The sequence below is a fragment of the Lissotriton helveticus genome, chromosome 4_1 (assembly GCF_964261635.1).
Source record: "Lissotriton helveticus chromosome 4_1, aLisHel1.1, whole genome shotgun sequence".
NCBI classification, from domain to species: domain Eukaryota; kingdom Metazoa; phylum Chordata; class Amphibia; order Caudata; family Salamandridae; genus Lissotriton; species Lissotriton helveticus.
Window position 1 is genome coordinate 1,212,905,208 of NC_136063.1, and position 24,747 is coordinate 1,212,929,954.

The 24,747-nt window shown below is 44.9% G+C and overlaps 1 protein-coding gene across 3 annotated transcripts in view; it reads right to left on the reverse strand.

The window, feature by feature from the left end:
* The window catches only part of ZCCHC2 (zinc finger CCHC-type containing 2), a 283,093-nt gene that overhangs the window by 34,428 nt on the left and 223,918 nt on the right, over positions 1-24,747 (reverse strand). For 2 of the 3 annotated variants that reach the window (XM_078687775.1, XM_078687774.1), the window contains one exon: positions 14,142-14,270. The exons of the other annotated variant lie outside the window; for it this stretch is intronic. In XM_078687775.1, coding sequence (XP_078543901.1) covers positions 14,142-14,270 — 129 coding nt within the window. The remainder of the gene's footprint in view (positions 1-14,141; positions 14,271-24,747) is intronic. 3 annotated transcript variants of the gene reach the window in all.

Consider the following 24,747-nt stretch of genomic DNA (forward strand, 5'->3'; position numbering starts at 1 on the left):
TAATGCTCTTTCTGGTGGATAACCTAACCTCAGACTCCACACCATAGAATATTTATCTAGATTGGAATTGGAGATATTTTGTAGCAGTGCTTCTGCACACCAGAAGGTGTGGTGGTAATATGGCTCCATGCTGGGTCCATATTGCCCAAAAATGACAGATTGGAGCAGCATATAAACCTAACCCCTGCGAACTAGGGAGGCAGAGTGTTATCTTTCCATTTAAGAGCCTTCAGATGCAGAACATGAACTTTTGTTGTTTACTGTGCTTAACACTAACTTCGGACAGTTTTAGGAGCCAGTACACAGGACAAGGAGGACAGCGAAGAATATGTGGTTAAATAGACAACCCACCAGAAAGAGCTTAACCCAAGGTAAATAGCTTATTCTGACAAACATTCAAATGCAAATTCCTCCCCTTAGAACAGATACCATAACAGTACCTCTCTAAGGTGGGAGGTCTGTGGAGTGTGTGAGATCAAAAGGTCTTACAGAAGCTAGTGGGTGCAGTGTCCTCACGCCAAATCTGACTGCCAAGGCAGTAGTACTTCGTTAACGTAAGGACCAACATCCATTTTGCAGCCTTGCAGAGGTCAAAGCCTTGGCCCTGGCTGAACAGTCCCTTAAACCTTCCAAGGCGGGTTCTTGGTTGGTGCATAGCAGGTGTTAATGCAGAGGGCTAGCCATATCAACAAGGCCCTCTTTGCACAGCCTCCCCCTTTTTTGCTCTAGAGACCCCCACAAAAATTAGATAGTCCACTCTATGATCCTCGATACGATCTATGTAACAGCTAAAAGTCCTAACGGAGTCAAAGTGGAGAAGTGTGGCTCACTGGTTAGAGGCGGCAGATCCGTAAGCAGAGAACGGCCCGGGACCAGGGTTCGATTCCCGACGCGGCAGGGTCGTGGACCAGGGTCAGCGGACTCGATAATTCTCGCCTCGGTGCCTACTCTAGTCAGAAACCACACTCGGCAACTCTGGGCATCAGCTTGCCTCATCTTCACAACGGCCCCCCCAGACCGCCGGGGATGCTTGGTCGCACCTTAGAGATACCCATCAGGGACCATCTCTCAGGGTGAGCCAGGACGGGTTCCCCAGCGGTCGAAGCGTGGAGATACTCCTCCAGGAGTCGATTCCTAGCGCTATATAAACCCACAATTAAAGCGATTAAGCCTCTCCTCTCGAAGGGTGAGAGGGAGCAAAGAACACTGGTAGAGTAATGGATTGCCTAATGTGTGGGTTATTACTTTTCGTTAGTATGCCATCAGAGTTCTCAGCACCTGGGTCTGGGCAAAATGTGGAGTAGGACGTTTGCACTGACAGTGCCTGCAGTTCCCTCAGGCAACGCCCTGACATAATTCAAATGGGGAAACCAGTCCTTAGGTTAAAGAGACATAACCATGCATAGGTTCAAAAGCGAACATATGAGCAAATTGTAAAACCAAATTAAGATCCTACTGTGGCATCAAAGTGTTTGGGAGGGAACATGTGTCATACCTTTATTAAACATCACAACAGGCGATGCAAACAGGACCGTTGGTCCTTCAAACATAGAAAAGCCTAATTTCTATGTTTCAAAATCATCACAATAGCCTTTTTCAGTGCTCACTGAAGGCCTTGCTGGGCAGAAGACAAAAACCAAAGGACATCCAACAACTATACCTCTAAGGTGTCAGTTTGGCACCACAAGAGGTTATGAACACGTAGATGGATAATGTGGCGGGGCATCTGACTGAGGATAACATCCACCACTTCAGGTGACAGATCAAAAGCAGTCAATTGTCGCAGTTCAAGGAAAGCGTTACTTACCTGTAACTGCAGGTAAGCAGTTCTTACTGATTTCTTTAAATGTTCCTTAAAGTCGTAAAGGAAAACGGCCTGCTGGTGAGAAGGCATAGGAATCTGGAAACGCTGTGCAGCCTTTTCCAAGACATTATGAAAACCCCCAATATCCTCAGGAGGCGAATCTGCTTGAGGAGGCACCAGAGACGCTGGACAAGGGATAACTTAATCAACCCACTCATCATGAGTTGATTGGGAATCATGGAGCTCTCCTTCCTCTTGATCATCAGCCTCATCATGCGTGGAGTGGTATTGTGACAGGCACCGACTGTGGAGGCGGAGGTGGAACCTGTAGCCTTGGCGGTGGAGAGACAACTGGAGTAGGAGACGGAGCAGCAGTAGGGAATCTCTGCTTGTAGTAGGTAATCAAAAATTGGAGGTCAGAAACCAGAGACGCAGGCAGACAAAACATCGGTGGTTGGCGAGGCTGGCTGTCGTCTGGATATTATGCCTGGTCTTCTGCATCTTGTTAGTCATAGTCCAAACTCTCCTGATACTTGACATGAAGTTCAGAAGGACTTGTTGCAGCCCTTAACATACTGTTGTCATCTGAATCCTCCTCCTCGTCCAAAATGTGAGACGGAGGCAATGGCTGGACCCTGCTAGGTGAAGTAAGGGAAGGGGTCAGCGTGAGTTTTGTGATTTTGAGGTGAACATACGCACTTTCCACTGTGGTGTCGTCGACGAGCTGGTCGTCAGTGCAGTCATCATAGACGGTGAAACACCGACAGACATTTGAAGGCAACGTCGACGAAGCTCCCGTCGACGGACCAGTCGTCGACGGGAAGGACGCCGACAGAACACTCCTTGTCAACGCGCTAGTCTTCGATCGCGGCGTCAACGCTGGTCTGGACGACGATTTCTTAATCTTGATCGTCGACAATGGCTGAACAGCCGTTGACGATGACGTAGTCGACGTGGACAATGCTGAGGACGCCAAGGATGTAGAGACTGTCGTCATTGAAGAGGTTACTTCCACAGCTGTAGATGGAGATTTTGTCGTCATCGAGGCCACCCTCGACGGGGCGGAAGTAGGCTTTTTAAAAGTGTGTAAAATCCTCGTTGGAAAAACTTTGGTTGGTAAAGCCTTAAGTGTTGCCTCTGAAGACTTTGTCTGCGTCTTCCTTTGAGGGGGCTGCGATAGAGGACCTGGAGAAGCATCTCTGGGCCTTTTCTTAGAGGTTATTGAAGACTTTGTAGAGCCCTCACACTCCTCAGAGGACAAGGCATGGTCTTTGTCTTTAAGCCTCTGCAGTCAAATTAAAAGACGTCCCTTCGGTCTTTAAGAGTCTTTGATGAAAAGGTACAACATACCTTACGGTCCTTTGTTGAATGATCCGGATAAAGACAGTATAGGCAGTCTTTATTTTGGTTGTCGACATAAAGCCTTTTCTTGTTGCAGGAAGCACAAGCCCTAAAAAGGCCGTTCTTTGGAGTATCTGACATGAAGATAGAGATAACTTCACTCAGAAGAAGAAATTCTGAAGAAAAAACCACTTGAATTCCAGAAAGAAGGAAAAACTGAGTAGAGCTCAGTGGAGACTCCCTAAGCACGACGTGCAGTAGAAAATCTGACGGACTAGAGCTCCTTCCAGGAAGGTTCCAGAGGGTGGTGATGGCTGACTGGTTGTTGTCTAGAGTGTGGTCCTCATTACAAAAGGATCTTGATATGTTACTAATGTGAGGCCTTTGGCCTATCTCTTTATATGTCTAGTGAGACATTACTTTTCTTAAATACCGAGGACTCCCATCCCGACGACGGGGAATGATTCAGGCATGTGAATCTATGAAAGATACCCTAATACTGGATAATCTTAATTTACGGAGGTGTAGGTTGCAAAGATTTGGATACAGGATCCTGCCATGCTGCTAAAACAGGAGATACTCCCGAAGAGGTAGCCTGAACGAGGACAGATGCCCACAAGCTCTGGGTACCATACTCTTCTGACCTACTTCGGGGAAATTAGGATAACTTGAGCCTGGTCATTTTTGACCTTCCCAAATCTGGCCAGGAGAGGTAGTGGTGGAAAGTCCTACAGGAGTCCCTTAATCCATTTGAGGCTGAATACATCTTTCAACATCTGCTCTTTCGGAAACTCCAACACAAAACTGTTGACAATGTACATACAATGATGACGAACGTTCCAACCAGAGCTCTCACCACGGACTGAATACTCCCAGAGTCACCTAATAAGGCAGGTGTGACCCTAGCCTGCCAGAGGCCTTCTCAGTTTCACCAACCTGGCACTCCGGGAACCTGTCAGGTGTTTGGCGTCAAGAAAGATGTGATGGCGCTCCAGCCACCTGCTGAGATCGTAAAACCTCCTGGTACAGAACCCAAGACCTCCAATAACCTTGCTTATTCTAGTATCAAATGATTGATGCTGTCCAAGAGAACCTGCACCAGCTTTCCCCTGATTAACAGCACAAAAGCCTTCTGTGCCAGATGATTGGCCCGTAGCTCCAATAGGTGATTTGGAGCTGGCACTGCACTGGAGACCAGGGGCCTCTGATCGCCACCTCTCCAAGGTGACTCTTTCCCTTCCCCGCAATCACCCAGTTGCAATGCATCAGCTACCATTGACCACATGGGTGGGGGACGGAAAGTGGCATGCCACAGGACAACAGCAGTCTATCAACCACTACTACAAATCATTGGCCATCTCCTCCAAGACCTGGGTAGTGTTGGGAAACGCACCCATACTTTTTTTTTTTTGGTCGAGAAAATAGTGTAGGTAAAGGGCCTGGTAGTTTCTCACTGTCTGGCATTCTCTCTATGGCAACTTTGGAGAGCAACAAATGTAACTCCTGTAGAAGGCTGGGAAAGATACTCTTTAAAAGTTTATTGTGGTGTAGAAAGTATATTGAGAGGAGAGAAAAGGTAGGGTGTAGCCTCCCCCCGCGCGCCCTCCATTTCCCACCAATCCCCTGGTTGAGCATAAGATGTTGAGGTCAAACTAAAGCGGTTTATTTACCACTGGGCGGAAAGTGGGGCTGGAGCCTCTGCTAGTCTGTGCTATGCTGGTTCAGCATTCCCGAAAGGACTGGGCTCTCTGCAGCAGCACTGGCTGGGAAGGCTGTCTTACCTATATGCCAAACCTCTGGCATATACACAAGATAATTTGTTTTAGCCCCAATGGAATGCAGATGTAATCCTAGTACTCAGCAGCCCTCTGAACTACCACTGCACCTGAGGGACAATCTTCTGTTGGAGGCCAATGTGACGAGATGCACAAGAGTGCATTTATCACACAACTGCAAGTATTGTCTGGAGCCCAGGCCCCAAAGGCACACCTTGTGTGGGTCTGTGATTGACATTTGTTTCCTGCAGTCAGGGAGAGTTATCAGAAGACAAACAAGGTGGGATTGTCAGAGGGTGCAGAAAGAAAGGAACAATCAGTGCAGATGTGGCCCTTATATGCAGCTCTGCTCTGGCATTTTGGGTCCAGTCTAGAGCTTCGGGGATATTCAAGGGTAAAGAATCTGCAGTTGAAAGTATCCTTTAGAATTAATCTGAAAAAGGTGTGTATGGGGTTGCACTGATAGAACCTGCAGGTCTGAGACGCAGAGTGCAGAGGTAATTGCAATGAGGAATAATTTTGATAACCGTTGAAGTAAGTGCTATGCATGGGCTCAAAAGGCATGCACATCAGGACCAAGTTAACGTCCCAGTGGGGCATACTGAAAAGTGTCAGTGAGAACATGCACACACTTATTGACTGAACAAAGGTTGGCCAAAAGGGCGTACACATTTTAACCGTGCCCACTGCAAAGCCGTGCTGACCCAGAGATTCCACAAACAAAACATTGAATAACATGGACTGTAGAGAATTAACTTTGCAACCGGCCACAAACTTCATTCAATGGCCCGTAAATGCAGATATGGTAGACTGGCGCCTAGCTGCAAGAATACCATCCACTACTTCAGCAAATGAACCTAAACCGCTCAGTTGTTGCTGCTCAAATAGCATAACGCTGCACATTCTCGGCTGTGGCATAAATAGCCACTCAAAACATGCCCCAGTCACAAAGATGCAGATGTCATTTGTGATTCACCATCTGAAATTGTTCAACTCACCTGTCTTGGCATTAAATGAAAGTGCCAACCTATTGGGTACTAGGATGCTCCCTCATAGGTCCAGCCATTTTCTAATGTGCAGCACCTCCTGACGCAGGGTCTATTATGCCACATCACCCTGCTTGTTTCAGTACCACATGGTGGTTATGTCTGTCAATACCCAAACCAACCTCCCCATGACTAATATAAGGAAGACCTTTGGAGCTAACCACATGCAGCAGAGCTCCAGGAGGTTGATTTGGATTTTTTGCTCCAATGGATTTCTAAGCTCCTGATCTCCACTTCGCTCGAATGCGCCTGCCCCTCCCTAATCCAGAGTCAATCATTTTTGCCACCACTTAAAAATCTGGATGGGGTAGGGTGAAAGGAATGCCACAGGACAGCCTAAAAGACAACACTTCTTTTGAACCCACAAGAGTCAAAGGGACCGATGCAAGGCTCACATGGGCCAGAGGGCAAGTGGGACCACTAAGATGCATGAGGCCAAGACTCCAAGCGTCAGAACTGCCCACGATAGAACCCTTCATTGTGCCCAAAACATTGAGATATCACGTATGTTCAGACGCACTGCAGGGGTGGAAACATTCCATCATAACCAGGATGGCCTATTTGAAGATAATCCTCTGCACAGGAATCAGGTGGGACTTGGGCTCAGTGACGGAATACCCCAGAGATAACAGCACGGTTAGTATCATCAGGAGGTAGCGCCCAACTCACTGCACAGAACCTGGCTTTAGCAGCCATTCATTTTATCCTTGACCTGCAAAGATGGGCTGCAACTACAGTCATCACTGTCGTAAACATACAAGGGCCCAAGGTCAGGCTAGAGAATTGAAAATGCTCCGACCACACAACAAATGAAAAAGCAGCATTGGTGGGACTGCAGCCCGGGCATCCTTCGGATCCAAGCCGTAAAGGACCTGGCCCAAAGGCAGCATCTTGAATTTGTCTTTTTCAAAAAAGTTCAGAAGGTGAAGATCTCAAATTGGCCTGAGCCCACCAATTTTTTTGGGTGGCATTATCTCGATTAATGTTATAAGTTGCCCCTGTTGCTCAGTTGAGATTTACCGCCAACCTTAGGGTTAATGTATAGTAATAAAATGTATAACTTGACGGACTATAAGGAGGCAGATTAATTGATTGAAACAATAAGGAAAGTAAACCCACCACAAGGATAGTAGCTTATACCCCTTGACATTTTTTTTCCACCAAGGGGTTATATGAGCGATCAATGGTGGAACAAAAAGTCAATCTGTTAAAGATACTTTTACTTTATTATCTCATTCTGCATCAGAAGCACTCAAAGGGCTGTTAATGTCATGAAGTAGCAAAAGAAGGTTCTCCATGGGCCCACAAAACTCCTTTGAGATAAATAGTTTTCTAGACCATTGCTCCACTAATTAAAGGGATAATGGGTCTTCGAGCCAGGGGCATAGCAGTACCAATGTAAATTTTCTCCTGAAATGTAAATGGGCTTCGCACATGTAGACAATCAAGAATAATTCAGTATTTAAGGGACTCAACAGCTCACATTACTTTACAAGAAAAACATAACTAGGAAAGAATGTCTAGACTTGTTTAGTAGACAAGTGTGAGTCCAACATGTGATTTGAACAGATCAGATTTGTCACACTAAAGGGGTGACAATTCTAATTAAAAAAAACACAGGCGAGGCTATCATAACAGAAAATATGACAGACAAGTTGGGTAGATGCGTTAATTGCCAACCTTCGACTAACCAACAAAAGATACACCTTGGTGGGATATTATGGTTCTAATATGGATGACAGTGAATCCCTTAAAACTTGTTTTCCAGCTTATTAGAATTCTCCTCTCCCATTATTATGGCAGGTGATTTCAATACAATCATGGATAACGAATTAGATAAATCTAACAGCAGGGCTAATTTTTACCCCGAAATGCAGTCCTATATGAAAACATGAGTTGGGCTTATGCGAGGTATTATGAATAAGGGTCAGGCAGGACCAAGGATACACATTCCATAATAAAAAAAATATGGCCATTCATCGGGATTTACTTTCTTTGTCTATCAATCTATAAGTGAAGACATAAAAGAGATTAAGCATGTATCCACACACTTGTCTGACCATGCAGCTTTCATATTAGAAATAAAACCTGTTAATAGGGGAGATTCAAAGAGGTGGACCCTTGATCGTACCCTTCTCTTACATTAAGAGATTGATATCTTAAGGTTAGAGATGGAGGACTTTAGTATTTCAAATGTGGGTTCATTAGCAGAAGAACAGAAAATACAGAAGGGAGATTGAGGGACTAGAGTTAGAAATGGGTCACCTGGAGAGGCAACTTTTGGATCAACACTCTTCAGCTATTAAACCAGTATTGGGGAGTGTTACAAAAAAGAAAGGATCAGCTTACTCTGTTAATGCAGACTAGATTAAGGTCAAGATGGGAAGCAAGCAACATTGACAATTTTGAATATGGCGAAAATGCAGCGAAACTGCTGGTTGGAAAATTAAAACAGACCAAGCAAGGAATATGGTGAGAAAGAACAAGGGGGCAGTATGACATCTAACAAATAGCCTAGACATTGAAAAAGATTTCCCTACATTTTTTGAAGACTCATACACCAAGAATTTAGTAGTTACTAAAGAGAAGGTTAATGAATGGCTAGAAGGGGACTCATTAGATAAACTTTCAGATGCTCAGAAGACGGATTTAGACCATGAGATAGTTCATTGCCTGCCAGACTTCACTTTGCACTAACAAAAGAGGGAAAGCAGTAGGCCAGGACGGTATTCCCAAAGAACATTTGGAAGTGCGGGGGAGGGTCAATTATACCCTTTATAACTAAGATGTCTGGGGAAATCTTAGAGCATGGGACACTTCTACCACAATCAATTGGGGGGGGGGGGGGGGGGGTTGGGGGAGCAGGGAGCCATGGTCACTTTATTCCTGAAACCAGATTAATATTTTTAATCACACCGCCTAAGAGTTTTGTATACCTACATCACTCTTGAACAGTGATTATAAATGTTTTATTAACATCCTAAACCAAGAGGAGATTTCATTCCCAAAGATCAGAAAGGGTTTATGAGGTGTACATACTTGCAGGAGTTGACTAATTGAAGAACAATAGATTCAACCACCACCTATAAACTCCCACTTGCTGTTTTGACATTAGATGCTGCTAAAGCTTTCAATAGGGTCAATTGGTCCTACCTGCATATGGTTTAACACTATAACCTAGGGGATACATTTCATAGAGTGCTTCATTTAATTTATAAGAATCTCTCAGCCAGAATTATTTTAAACAGTAGGACAATACCAGAATGTAATATAATGAGAGGTAGGAGACAGGACTGTCCACTATCCCTCCACTACTATTTAACTTTTAAGCGGAACCACTGGCAAGTAAGCAGAGAAAGGAGAGTGCCATAATGCCATTTAGATACAACACCTGGGTAAAGAAAGTCTTCTATATGCAGACGACTCGATCTATACCCTAGACTGACAAACCGCTCTCCATGTCGAGCGGGTGGTAACAGATTTTGGATGGGGGGTGGGTTATATAGCGAATGGTTCAGCAACAAATAATGGTGTGGAATGTGGAAAGGGTGAACCCGTTAATTAAAAGGGAGATGTAATACCCTGGAATTAAAAATCATACAAAACTTGGACAGGATAGCAGAATCCAATTTTAAATGGGCATTTGAGGATACTAGTAAACTTAACAAGCTGGGCCCATTTACATAAGCAAAATTCGGTAGAACCAACTTGATAAAAAGGACCATCCTGCAGAAACGAACATTTCTTTTCAACACAATCACCTGGCACTTTAAGAGCAAATGGTTGGAGAAGCTGCAAGGAAACTACAATAACTTTATTTGGGGGTCAAGGGGACCAAGGATCTTCTGGAAGAAGATTTGCAGAAGATAAGGAAGGGGTTTCATTGCCAGATTTGCAGCTCTATGCGTGTGCTTTTCAGCTAAATTACTAAGTGTTTACTGAAGAGTGTAGACAGTTCAGTAATAGGATACCTGCTTACGACAATGTTGAAAGATTTAAGAGGAGTGAATCTCACTTCTTATATAAGTTTGGAGCTGTAAAATGTCACAAAAAGGCAAGACTTGAGGTTTTGTGGGCTATGCCCTTTCAATGGTCATAGATAAGACAGGCTACAAAGCTCCCATAATATAGTACATATACAACTATCTGGAAGTCTCCAGGTACTCCAGAATGCTTGGGAGAGAAGTTGTCGATCTTGATTAGGGAGATGGTTGTGCAATATTGGGGCCAATAACTACAGGATGGCAAGCTCCTTCAATGGCACTATCTTGAGACTGACACGGGGTAATAGCTCCAGTTTTAAGCTTCTCCAATTAAAAAGCTGGTCTCGAGTTTGGAGTACTGAGGATGGGGACACTAACTGTTTGGAACAACTAATAAACAAATACATGAAAGATAGAGGTTTCACTGTGGTGATGGCGGATACTTGACATCACGGATGGGGACTGTGCGCTTCCTGAGAATTTATGGGGAAGAAACTTGCCGAAGTTGCAGAGCAAAGAATTATGACAAGCATCAATGGGCACACTTTGTAGCACCATTAAACCTGCCTATTTAAGAAGAAATCATCTTTTCTCCCTGCACAGTGTTCTGGGATCCAAACTACTGAACTTGGGGGAAAGCTGGCTGCATGCCGTATAAAGCATGGTTTGGGAAAAGCTGATATCCAAGTTTATGGTAAGATGTGGGTAAGAATATAAGCGATATCCTTCAAGCAAATATCAAGGTATGCCTTGGTTTAATTATCTTTGGGAGCATGGAAGAGAGTGAAGTGGAGTAAAGGTAACATTAAGTTGTTTTATTTGATGTTGGCAAGGAGAGAAATCTGTATAAAATTGATATATAAAGGTACCTCCTACTGAACTTGAATGGCTGCATTCCGTAATAGACAGTTTAGAAATGGACACATACTAAAGAAGCAATAAGATCTCAAATATGGCAGCCAGTGATTGCATGGTATGCGGTAGAACACCGGGGGGCTGGGAGAGACTTAGGATAAGGAAACATTCATGGAGGAAGGCTAATCTAATTGCAACATGATTACACCAGACCTGGATATTGGGAGACCTTGGTAAATGTGCGGATGAGATCAGAAGGGTCAATAAAATCTTCCCATGTGCTCTGTGAACTCATGCCCCTTGACAAGGTAAGAGGGAGGAACAAAGGTGCTGGAGGTCAGTAGCAAAAGTGAACAAGGTAAATGAGGACACAAAAGAAAAAAAGTGAACCAAGGGGGCTGAAAAAATAAAGTGACTTAGAAGCAGTTGCAGCAGGCGAAGAGGAAGATTGCAGTCCTGGGTGGTGTGCATGATCTCTGCCACCATGGTATCTTGCACTGCAGCAAGGCTGTACTGGGTGCAGCACAAGTTGAGGGCTTTCTCTGGCAGTAGGAAAGACCCTAAGAGTATCCTCTGAATTTCCAGTACTGCTCCTAAAACAGATTAACGAGAGGGGTGAGATCCAAGGGGCATGACTTAGCACGACTGCCTAAGAAACGTTTCAAAGCAAGAACCAACTTTTTCACTGAAAAGTCTGGAGCCTTTGAAAGGCATGTCATCGGGGATGCCTGAACGACCCCTGAGAATTATATGGCACAGATCCATGCAAGGTGCCATATAACCACATTAGTGCCCATACAGCGCCCAACACAATCAGTCACGTCTACACCAGCTTTCAAGATTTATTTGAGTCATCTGAGCTAAGGAGTTTCAAAATTAATCAGGGATGGCTACATCCCATAGGGCAATTGTGTATCATTCCCAGAAGACATACACTAATAAGGAACCCTAAGATCAAGACGGTTGAAGATTTTTCCTGAATGTGTTGATGTGCTTTTTATTACCTGTACAGAGGCGCAGTAAGGAATGCATTTGGATTCACATTACTACTAGATGAATGAGCTATCAAGCTCTCTAAAGTCAGGCGGTGGGTCAGACAGGCTGGATTGCCAGAGGAGGGCATGTAATGCCTAGAAACAGAGCAACTTAACAGTGGGGCTAAAACTGCTTGGACCATGTCCCAAAGTATCCTTCAGGGCTTCACTGAAGGACAGCAGGAGCCCAGAGTTCAGGTCCCAAGATCTAATAACTGTCAAAAATCCTGCCTTGGTTTCACCTGCTGGCAGTTGTACATCTAGCACTTCTCCTGCTCTGTGGACTACTACTATGAAAGAGGCACTCTCATTGGGCAGAGTCTCAGCGAGGAGTACAGCACCGTCTCAGGGAAAGTGCTAGGTTTGCTGGAATTCTGCAGATCTACGTAAAAGCAAGTATCAGTTTAGTAGAAAAGAAAAAAAAGGGGGGGGGGGGTTAAGTTATTAGTCTCATCATTGTCTTTGTGGTGTGAAATAGTTTGATGCCCTTGAATCGTGTCAGTCTGATGTCAACAAGGTTCCCAACAATCCTGTAGTGTTGGTGCCTAGAAAGAGGCTGGGGGTCCTCAAAAGTTGGTAGTGCCTACTTGTTAATGTCATAAGACATAGTACTGGTACTAGGTCACCATCTAGTGTTGGGTCCAGATGTTTGCAATATACCGTAGAGGTAGTGGATAGCGCTTCGAAGGGGTCCGAAAACTGTACCGGACCGCGGCAATACACATCCAAACCCAATGGCAAAAAAACCAATTTAAGGATGGAGTCAATGCCCATGCGCACTATCACCGAAAGGAGTCACCTACCTCGTGACTGGAAAGACTTTTTCGAACAAAAACAAAGTGCAAACATCTGGACTCAATACTAGCTGGCGATCTGTGCACAGCATATGATCTACAGCTCATATGCCTCGAACTGTGCGGTATCAGAGTGGAGTGTTTGGACCAGATCCAGAGCTGCTGCCCTGCAATCCGAGTCAACACATGAACAGATAGCACCAACTGGGCTGAAAGCACTACAGGGTAAGTCAGCACTGGTAAAAGTTCAACTGGGGGCCCCTGAGGCTCTGTGGAGCCCAAATCTGCTCCAGAGTCAGATAGTTGCAGCATGGCTGCCTTGGAAATTCAGAGTGTGCAGAAACCAACCTTGGAACAGGCCTGGACAATGGCACTAGAGACTAATTCTTGGTAAGTACCTGGAACACTGAGGACTCCTTCAATCTTGGCACTATTTGTTCTTGGGCTTAGTCTTAAACTTGCGCAAAGACATTTTCTTGGAGCAGAAACTGGAGAAGGAAGGGGCCTGTGAGTTGAGCAGGAGTTAGATGGACAACTGGGTGTGACCTCATGTACAGGAACAATTGCTACGAAAAATTCTGGATCCTGTCTGGCACTAGGGGATATCAACCGGAAAAAGATAAGGGGGGCCACATTTTGCAGGATGCCTCTGCCTTCTGACTTGGGTGGCTCCTCCAACTACCGCTCAAATTAAGCAGCAGCCAAAACCACCAACAGAATGTGAGGTTAGAGTGAGTCCAGGGCAACCACAGGAGACTACTGGCTCTATTCCCTGGCATAACGATCAAATACCAACAGATTTTGAGGATACTTTAGGGAAAGGCATGGTGAGAAGGGTATGTTTCTTTAATTCTGGCGCTGCACTCCTTTAAATACACGCTGGATGCACACTGACCATGCACCACATCTAAGTGGGAAACATTCAGTGCCCCTCCTTTTACTTCCTATCCTCTCCAGCTTCATTGATTCTAGCCCCAACTGCAATATGGTGCTGGTGCAATGGTAAGGCTTACCATCATTTGCATGGTGACGTACCCCATGCAAATAAATCGATGATCCGTTTTCATGGTGACGGTACAATCTGTATTGTATTATAAAGGAGGCTGCATAAGCATCTGGCAAGAAATTTTTATACAACTATATTGAACGTCAGGCTTGCTTCCTCTAATTTCCCGCAGTTGGGGAAACAACTAAGGATTCAATGCCTTGTTGGATGAATAGTTAGCTGTGCCACATTCCGTGAACTCCCTTTGTTTTCAATGCCTCTAGCAGATTATGGTACCGTTATGAGCAAATGCTAAGTATAACTAACATTTAAGAGCTGCATCTCACATGGAATGCATGGAATATGCAAGTCTGCATATTTGAACCTACAAAGGGTTTTCACCTCATATATACAACAGCACACACTGGAAGAAAACTAGCGCTGTATAGATTTATCCTTTTCTAAATAAAAAAAAAAAAGAGGGGTTTGGACTAAAATGCATGCAAATATTACGCTAAACCAACCTCTGTCTTTTTCATCTTCGCTTTCAAGGCTTTCCCTTTCCTCATGCTGTGGACTAGATGGAGAACTATAACACTCAGACGAGGTTTCTCCACACGTCTCGTGTCCAGATCCGATGTCTAAACTTTGACCTATGAGCATGAAACAGTTCATTTGATTTATAGCGCACGTTTAAGAAATAAGCATGCAAACAGTATTAGTAATCCAAAAAGGCCAGCATATGACAATAAATATACAAATCTGGTAAACAAATTAGGCAAGCTGTATACTAAAAGGTGGAACAGTTTTCTAGAGACATTGCTAGCCTATGCTTTACACTGACCAAAATACTATTAACATCTATCTACTCTTCATGCAAACTTCATTCTACAGCAGTAGACCAAATAACTTTTAAACCACTCAGAAAAACTTGCACTCATGAGTTTATGTATATGAAAACCTTTGTTGGTTTTCTCCTTTAACATTTTATGTTGTACCAGTTATAAAGAAAACCGAATGTGCACAACAAATACAGATTTGCTGATAAACATATTCCAAGTTGAAGTGTCTTATAATGATGTACAATGAAAGGCATTCTAAGTAAAAAAAAAGAAAAAAAATAAAGATTCTAACGTGTATTTGCTGTGGAGCTATGCAGAGATATTTTTATGAAATATTTCCAAACAATAGATTAGGATGAGACCGATGATTAAGGGAGTACACAAAGAGGGTGATCAAGCTCCATAGCCCAAAAACAGTCCATTTTTAAGACACAGGTGATAGTTCACCGCTGGAATACAAGCGAAGCATGTTTTGCAGGACAGCTAGAACAAATATTTCCACATTAAAATTGGTGTAGATTTCCGGAGAGAGAGATTTTGAAGAAAACCATCAAAGGGAGAAGTCTGGCAAGCGGTAAGGTGACTAACCTTGTCTTCAAGATGTCCTTTTTCTATAGCGTACAACTGTAGTGAATAAATCCGCCTGGGCTATGTACATTCCTAGTTTATGGCAAGTTGGAGACATGCCAGTGAAGTTTTGGTTGAGGTTGTTTGTGTAAAATTTCCATCATGTTGGCAAAATTCTACACATTTTAAGGCAAAGAAAATTTCACAATTCTGTTCTTTGGGAAGCTGGTACAAGCACAGAGTATCTAACGGAAGCTGAAAGATTTCTGACAGGCAACATTTTCTCCTCAAAACACTTCCTTTTTGGTATAGTATTTGACTTTGAAGTCAAGGTGTGTTTGCGCTTGGCTTTCATGTGAAACTAATATATTGGTCTGTGTACATTTATTGCAATATCAAATTTCGCGCTGACCCATTCTTTATGCAGGATTGATGACAGCAAATCAAGATCGATTTGATATGCAAAAGGTGGAGTTTTTCTTTTGGTGGTACCTATAGGAAACATTTATAAAACGTAGGTGCAGTGTGTAATTCCGGTTTGATTCTAGAACACTTTCTCATCTTGAAAGACAGTTGCACGGAATGTAGAGGGAACTAGGTGAGGTCAGTCATAAGTGACTGGCCAATTTGTAGGACTGAAAGGGTCACTAAATAACCCCCAACTATGCCTACAGTAAAAATCTATGTGGCCAGAGACAAAACCGATCAGACAGTTTGGCTTGTATGGAGGGTTGACTTGCAGCTCCTCATACCAGCTGACAAATTTACGCCAAAGGCCCAAATATAGTGACTTGGTGAACAGGCAACAAGCATGACATTCACCACTTCTTTGTTGGTTCCACTCAATGCCCACATACGGAATAAACAGATGTAAAACCATGTCCTATTTTTGAACACCAGATCCTCTCAAAGAGGCAGCTGAAGTGTACGTCATAGGAATTCAGATGATTGGAGTTCTAGGCTCACAGAGTCTAGTCTGGGGCTATGAAACCGAGCTGCACTCTCCAGTCGGACTTATTTTCAGAACCTGCAGTACTGAAGGCAGGGAAGAAAGGCATACATTGAAGTCTCACCAAATGTAAAAGTCTATCCTAGAGACCATCAAGATTGAAATTCCAGAAGGCAAAAAGGTAGGTGCTGAGTGTTTTCGGTAGTGGCATTGAGGTCTACCAAACCAGCACCCCATAAGTGACGATGGCCGGTGCCACCTGGAAGAGCAGCCACCACTTATGGTTAGCAAGGCAACTCTTTCAGAGCTTGTCTACCCATCTGTTAGGAAATCCTGTGAAGTACGAGTGGGTACTACAACCTCACTTGCTGAGAGGGCCTATCCCCATGCCACTTTACTTGCTGCGGTAGTGCATCCGATTGTGTGGTCTGTTAGTACCTAGACCAACAAGCCCTTGAGGGAAGGCAGAAAGACTTGAGAGAATGGTTTAGACAGCATGTGCTGCTCCTCTTGAGACCAGCGTCCCGTGACTTCCACCTTTTCCAGGTCACCTTAACAAATAGGTCATGCACATGCCAAAACAGACTTTGGGAAGAGGTACAGAGTATGGATACTGCAAGTCAGACTTGGACCTACCATCCACCACTGGAGGTCACAATTGCCCTTGTTGGATACACAGTGGTCTCTCCAATATTTGGTCCGGTGCAGGTTCCACTGAAGCGCCTGCATCTGTGCCAGGGTACCAGCAGGATGCAAGACGATATCAGGCCCAGAAGGGTAACCATGAAGGCTGGAGGCGCATGTGGCCAGAGCCAGCAGCTAGCTTAGGCGAGCCAGCATTCACAAGCCAGCTGAAGTACAGCAATACATGCATTCCTGACCTGAAAAAGGGGCAGCAAACCTCGGACATGTCCTCTGTAAAGTCGCAAGAGGCCAGAGAAAGCCCAAAGGCAGGACAGTAAACTGGAAGTGGTCTGATCAGACTACAAAGAAGAACTAGTTCATGTAGGACTGGTACTTGAGGTAAGCATCCTGCATGTCCAGGGACATCATAAAATCCTTGGGTCCAGGCAAAGCAGAACCACTTGCATCAGGGTCATTATAGTAAACTTCTTGAGGACTGAGCTCAGAACCCTGGTTCTGAAATTTAGTCACTCTTCTTGAGACCAGAAAGCAACTCAGTAAACAGCCAATTCTTTTCTTTGCCATGGACAGAAGCTTACCAAATCCCTTCACGTGCAATATCAACACTTCTTTGGAAAGGATATTGGTGAGAGGCAGAGCCCGGCCACATGGAAAACGGCCAACTCCTGATTTGCTCGGCTGCAGACTGCCAGTCTTTAGAACAAACATGTCGAACCCCAAAATCTCCAAGCAATTGTTTTCCAAAGCCTTAACTGTAGGAAAGGAAAATAAAGAATCCAGCGCCCTGCCACCTTTGTCACCATGTCTGAGGTTACACTCGACACACTGATGCATGTACTCAGATCAAAAGCAGCATCTCAACAGTAGATTTAGAGAAAGCAGACCCGAATGAAGAACTAAAATCTACGCACATAATACTATACTCATTCAGAACTCAACTCACCCAGACAGAAACTAGGGTCACTGCACAACAACTGGACAACTCTCCTGATTGGGCGATGTAACTAGGGACTGTACAAAGAAAAGTAATATATGTGGATTGTAGCTGTATGGACATTATTCACCTTACAGTATTCCATAAGAGGAGGACCAGAACATGCCAAAGTTTCGCTCTACTTTCATACCAAAACTTCTAGGCATCTCCTTTCACCATCCCCTAGAGTTTCAGAGAGCACACAGTCTACACAGCAGAAGCAGTATAGATACGCCAACTCCTATCAAGTGTGGCTAATCCTACAAATTGCAAGAAAACATGGCCTATATCAATTCAAGGGCACAAAAATCAATTGCAGCTGACTATTTATGAGGCCAGAATGACAGTTAAGAATTTTCTGTATTTCACACCCCTATAGTGAAAACACTACAAATGGAGTACACACAGTTAAAAAATAGCCAATATTTATCTGAATAAAACAAGACCAAAATGACAAAAATCAAACCTACCCAAGTCAAAATATCACTTCAAAAAGATTAAGCAAGTTTAGTCCATAGAAATCAATAGATGTGTTTGTTTTAGCACAAAGTACCTTAAATACTTAAAAAAAATAATCAAAGAAATAATCAAAGAAGGTGCCAGGCACAGGGGAAGCGCCGGAAAAGAAAAGCGATGCAGCGCATCCTTTCTACACAGGAAAGGTGGACAAGTTACTTACCTCGGTCACGCCTTATCTGGTAGAGACAGGATCTAGCCACAGATTCCTGATCTCAGAATCTCCTCAGGCACGAGACTAGATCCAGAAATCTTCCCAGCAGTACCTCTGCGTGTCGGCAGAGGTCATCTAGGGAGTCTGTAGCAACATCAACGGAGAACATATAAGACCTCCCCCGACGCCAGTTTCTTTTGTGACTCTTTTTGCTCAAATAATGTGGAGCCACTTAGAGAAACAGTCACTGGAAAGAGTGTGCCAAAAAAGGGGAAAATCTTGTTTCAACAAGTACAGAATGAAAGAACAGAAGTAGAATGCAAAGAGGGAATCTAGGACACAAAAGGGCCCTCAGTTCACAGAGCGGGGAGGACGGGTCGATCAGGAATCTGCGGCTAGATCCTGCCTCTACCAGATAAGACATTACCGAAGGAAACTTGTCGATCTGATAGAGACGAGACATCTAGCTGCAGATTCCTTATCAGTCAGTCAACATAAGCTTTATTCGACAGATGTCTAAAGCAATTCACATAAAAACAATTTTCTAAGTTATAAAAAATACAATATATACAAAGTCTGAATAAAAAGAGAATCAGACACATTAAAAGAGCATATACTCTATGTTAATAGACCACTGAATGCTGCTAATTGATACATAATTTTAAAAAGTGTCCCAGCATTAAAATATAGCTTATTATGATTATTATCGGTAAGAGACTTCATTAACAGATGTACTAAAGCAGTTTAGATCTAATTGTCCACATACATCTCAAAAACTTTGCCACTGATACTGCTTACGGGACTGATGGATCAAAACACAATATTCTCATTTCTACACTCAATAGGCGAGTACCCATGTTCCTACAAATGTGTGTCAGCCAGGCTTTGCGTGGTGCAGCGTACGCCGGACAGGCAAACAGCACATGTGCGTATGATTCTTCAGTGTCAGTGCAATTTGGACATTAATCATCGGCCACAGTGGACCATGCAGCTGTAAAGGACTTCAAGGGTAAGCACCCTGCTCCAAACTGAAAATACAATTTGCGATCTAGCGGCTTAGTAATTAGGTCCCAGCAGTCCTCAATACATGGATTTTGTTTTATTTGTAAGAACTTCCCTGTCAGTGAGGTGTCATCGCTCATTCTATTTGCTTCTTGCACAATTCGTTCCCAGTACTTTTGCTTAAATACATTTTTGGGTGGGAAATCAATGGCACTAGGATCATCCCACAGTAATGGCATACCCTTACTAGTTAGTAAGGATCTGATGTTACGTAGCCAGACAATCTTGTGGAAGTGATCTGCCTCCATTAGGTCTTTAAGACCTTCCGCAAAGATGGCAAATTCTGGGGTACGCCAGATTCTATGCCAGTAGAGAATAGGACCTAGTCTTGCAAGGTCTACTATGGCTTTTCTGCCTAAATCACAGCTCAGGGGGAGCAAGGGGGTGCTTTGAGGTAGGCTTGTGATCCCACGCAGGAACACAGTATCTTTGAATTATAGATCTGCAGCGCTGGGGTAAGGGGCTTAGTTAGTGATGTTTATGTTCCTTTATCATAGCCCCGGCCAACTGCCTGTGCTTTAAGGCCATGGTGTCAATATGCAGAGTGATGCCTAGATAAGTAAATGCATCAACCTGCTCCAAGGGTTGCCCATCCATAACCATGTCCCCAGTGAATGACCCGAGTTGGTTAAAATGTCATGAACTTTGTTTTTGAGCTATTGACTTTTAGGCCACGCAATGAGCAAAATTCTTCAAAATGCAGCAGCGCACGCTGTACCCCACTCAGTGTTTTAGACATTATAAGTGCATCGTCAGCAAACATTAATATGGGAATTTTTGGGCCTGCTAAAACTGGGGCATCTGTGGAAAAGGAAGCTAAAAAGCAAACAATACCGTTAATAAAAGAGTGAGAATAATGTAGGTGCTGAAACGCTAATTCCTTATCTTAGAATCAAATACCTAAGCAATACCATCCTTGGGGGAGGGGCTGCAAACTGATCACCAAACATCCCCAAATAGGAGAAGCCAGCCCAAAAGATATAGAGGGACCAGACGAAATCTATGTGTTCCAGAGAGTAAAACAAAGCAAAGAAAAGGGCCACAATTAAAAGTGTTGAAGATGGAAATTAAAGCCAATCAGACCAAAGAGGTTGTCTGCCGACGGCACCAGCTTAGCCCAACATGACATAAGGGCAGGGAAAAGAGTAAGGCGAAGACATAAGTAGCTCACAAAACTGCCTCTGAGACATACAAAATAAGGAACCCAAAAACAGGAAAAAAGGCAAATCGTGCAGCCACACAACAAACAGAATGCCTGCCACAGAGTAAGTACTCGGGTAGGAAAATTCATACGGCAAAAGAAGCCAAATAACAGACTCCCAGGAAACCACAAAGCAAGATAAGTTCCAGATGGCTGGAAAGTAAACCGGTCACCGATAGCATAAACGAGACAAAAAAGTACCTGCAGAAAGCAGGAAACCACACTGGGTGTATCCATGGAGGAGAGAGTAGAAATCCGCTCTAGGAAGACGGGAACAAGTCAAAACAAGGGGAAACAACTGTCCCAGATGCTCTTAGTACAACAGAGTTAAGGCTCTGTACCACTATGACTATCCTTGATTAAGCATCAAGCAGAGTTGGCGTGCACACCAAACAGGAAGGAGGTGCCATCAAAAAGCATGTTGATCAAATCAGTTTGCACAGCCTCTGAATACCTGAAGTACGCAACTGTGCGTGTCGAGCAACAAAAAAGGCCAAAGCACGAGAGAACTGGTAGTATCCATACCACAGTGAATGCCAAGTGTGGCAGCTTGCTGCCCATTTTGTACCAGGGGAATAAAAGCATTCCGGGCTTCTCTAGAATGGAGGGCATGAGGCACTCCAGAGTCCCACAAGGCATTGGAGAAGCGGGTGAGCACACAAAAAGTGTTCAGAGAGTGCAGAGAAGCACTAGAAGAGAAAATACACCTACCACAAATGTCAAATTTCCTGGCTTCCCTTTCCAGAGGGACAGGGGAAGAAAATCAATATCCTGTGTGGCTAAAGCAGCCTGAACCACAAGGCTTTTAGTAAAGGGAGGGATGCTCCGGGGCCAGGTGATTCCTATGAGAAACTAAGCTATCCAGAGGAAGCCCGGTTTCAGGTTTGTCCAAGCACCCAACAGGATATTGAAAAGATAGTCATTATAAGGAAGTACAGGCTTAACAGTAGACTGGGCAGGGTGTAGAAGACCAATTAAGAGGCCTGTGGACAATTCCGAAGGAAGATGCAAATCTAGGGCATTCCAAACTCGATTGAGCAGGTCAACCAGCGCAGAACTTGCATCTGTAACCAAACCAGGAGGTGACCAGAGGCTGGCAAAGATTCAGAGCCACTGGCATCACCCAAGTCAAGTTGCAGGCCAGACTGTATAGGGGGTTGTACCGTGTCTGGAATTTGAGGACGACAGCACAACTTCCATAGTATTTCCAAAACCATAGCCCTCAGAAGGAAAAACCAGAAGAAGGGCGTCTGAGACAGTCTGCTCCATTAGAACCGCACCAAACGCCGTAACCGAAGCTGATCAATGCCGAGAAGGCAACACCTGAACGTCAGAAAGAACGCTGATTGGAGAGCCCGACCCAGGTAATGGAGCAGGTAGACCAGAAGTGGGATCTGTGATGGGCTGTGCACCGGTGCCGCTGAGGTGTCAGATACAAAAGAAGGCCTGAAGCAGAGGGAGAACCTGCCGGCAGAGTCACGGATTCCACCTCATCCACTTCCATGGAACCCAAGGGCACTTTAGAGGGAGGTGACGACCCAAGAAGAGACTGATAATATTGTCTCATCTACGTCAAAGACGCCCCGGCTCTAGGACAAGTGGGGAGACATGGGGAGGACTCATGCTTTGACACTTCAACAGAAGAGTGGGTATCAGCGGTAGGTGACTGGGCCGGGAGGCGCCATGACTTCGACCGCCTGCACAGACTGACCTCCGGATGCCAAAGGTGAATGACGCCTGCGGGAAAGGCACCTAGAAAGGATGCGCAGTCGGTCCCCAGAACGCTGAGGGGACCGAGGAAGATAAGACTTTGAAGTCGGACACCCGTGCCGCCATGAGTTTCATGCGATGTTCCCTACACGCTTTTGGTCGGAGCTCCTGACAAAAGTAGCTCACCCAGACACCACATGCAAATCGAGTGAGGATCCATGCCAGGCACTTGTCGACCACAGGTCACACAAGGCTTGAAACCAAAGGACATTGAAGAAAGGCATGCTGCTCCGCAGATGGAAAAAAAAAGTCAAGTAGGTCCAAAACAGCCAGAGGAACTGCAGTGAGGATACGCATGTTACAACGGAAAACAAGGAACTGATGTTGGCGGGAGGGCTTATATGGACTTCGCGGACGTCACACCCATGAGACTGAGTCGTGCAGATGTAATGCTGGGAAAATGTCCGGATTCAGTCTGGTGCCTGGATTGGATTTTAAGATCAGGAATGTCTATCAGATGCGTTAGTTCCTTACTATCCAGGGGAGGTGATGCATTGGTTCCTTACTGGCAGGAGAGGTGATGCATCGGTTTCTGGACACATTGCCTCGGTTCCTTACTGCGGTGTCAAAGAATCTGCGCCAAGGGACAATGCGTTGAAAAACTAGACAGGATGTGTCTATTTCAATGCCACGGAGAAGGTGCCGCGTAGGAGTCGGAGCAGGTGCCACAGACTTCGGTGGCATGGTGCTCAGTACTCGCTGCAGTTATTTTTCCGACGCGCTGCAAGGGCACTCTGGGGCCTGTGCTGAACACCGTGGTCCATGCTTCATGCGGGAACCACGCTCCGGAGCAGGCAGCGGCGATCTTATGCAGCAATGCGCCAATGAAAAAAGCGGTGGGAGCTGATGACTGGATTTTCACCTTAAGATCTCCAGGTTACACTTCCAAGGGCCAAGGAACTGGATTTGGCACCACTTGGCAAGTCAGGATTCTCAGCAGAAGACCTGAGGCACCGTAAGGTGAAGTCTTTGATGGGACAGAGACTTAACAGGAGGCAAGCAAACCAAAGGCCTTGGAGAACCTTGAAAGCAGTATGTAGAAAGCAAAGTTCAGTCCTTTCACTCCCAGGACAAAAGCAGCAGGCTAGCACAACAAAGCAACAGGCAGAGAGGCATTCACTCCTACAGCATTCAGCTCTTCCTGGCAGAACGTCCTCAGTCCATAGGTGTTCTGAATTTGGGGTGTAAGAGGCCTAATACTTATACCCCTGTCATCTGCCTTTGAAGTAGGCAAAATTCAAAGGAAAGTCTTTGCAGTGCAAAAGACCCTGCCTTTCTCTGACCTGGCTGTAGACACTACAGGGGGAGGGATACAGCTTTGTTTGAGGACAAGCATAGCGCTATTCAGGTGTCACTGACATCTCCTCCCACCACTTTGGCTCAGACAGGCCCATCAAGCTAGTGATGGTCCATCAGGATATGAAAGGCACCTCAGCTCCCTCTGTGAGACTGTCTGGAGTGAAGGCACAAGATCCTGTCAGCCAACTCAGAAGTGTACTCTACACAGGAAGAGGCACAGAATGGTTAAGCACGAAAATGCCCACTTTCTAAAAGTGGCATTTTCAAACACGCAATTTAAAAACCAACTTCACTCAAAGATGTAGAATGAAATTGTGAGTTCAGAGTTGTCAAACGCTAAATCTCTATCTGCTCCCAATGGGAATCTACACTTAAGATATTTCAAGGCAATCCACATGTTACTGTAGCACAAGTTACTACTTGTGTAACGATATATCTGTAAGAGACATTAGTTAGTGATAGATTCCTTACCCTAGAATATCCCCAGGCGTCAGACTGGATCCGGAAAGCTTTCATCAGCAGTACCCCTGCGTGTCGATAGGCGTAGTCGTATGGCTCCGCGTGAGTCGTGGGCGTCGTATTCGCCGAGATGACGTCACTGGAGCTACTTACACGCGCGCTGACATTAGTTCTGTACACAACTTTCCGCAACAGGTACGCAGAGCCATATAAGATACTGACCACTGGTGCATAGAAACTAGGGCCCGAAAGGTTGACCTGAACCCTAGAAATCAGATCGCAGAACAAGGAAGATTGGTGGGGCAGTAAGGAATCTATCACTAATGTTTCTTACAGATATATCGTTTCACAAGTAGTAACTTGTGCATCTGAAAGACACGTTGGTGATGGATTCCTTACCTTAGAATAGATACCCCAGCAATGCCAACCCCGGTGGTGGGTCTGCGAACAAGATTACACCAGAAAGTCATGTAGAACAGAACGACCAAAAAAACAGTCCCTCCGGACCGGACTGTCAAGGCAATGCTTTGTAAAAGTGTGCAGCGAAGCCAACGTGGCAGCCTGACAGAAGTCTAGCTGGGGGACACCACGTCCCATTGCTGTAGTAGCTACAGTCGCCCTGGTAGAATGGGAACCCAGCCCCACCGGAGGTTCCTTTTTTGCCATAGAATAACAGGCCTTGATACACAAGAC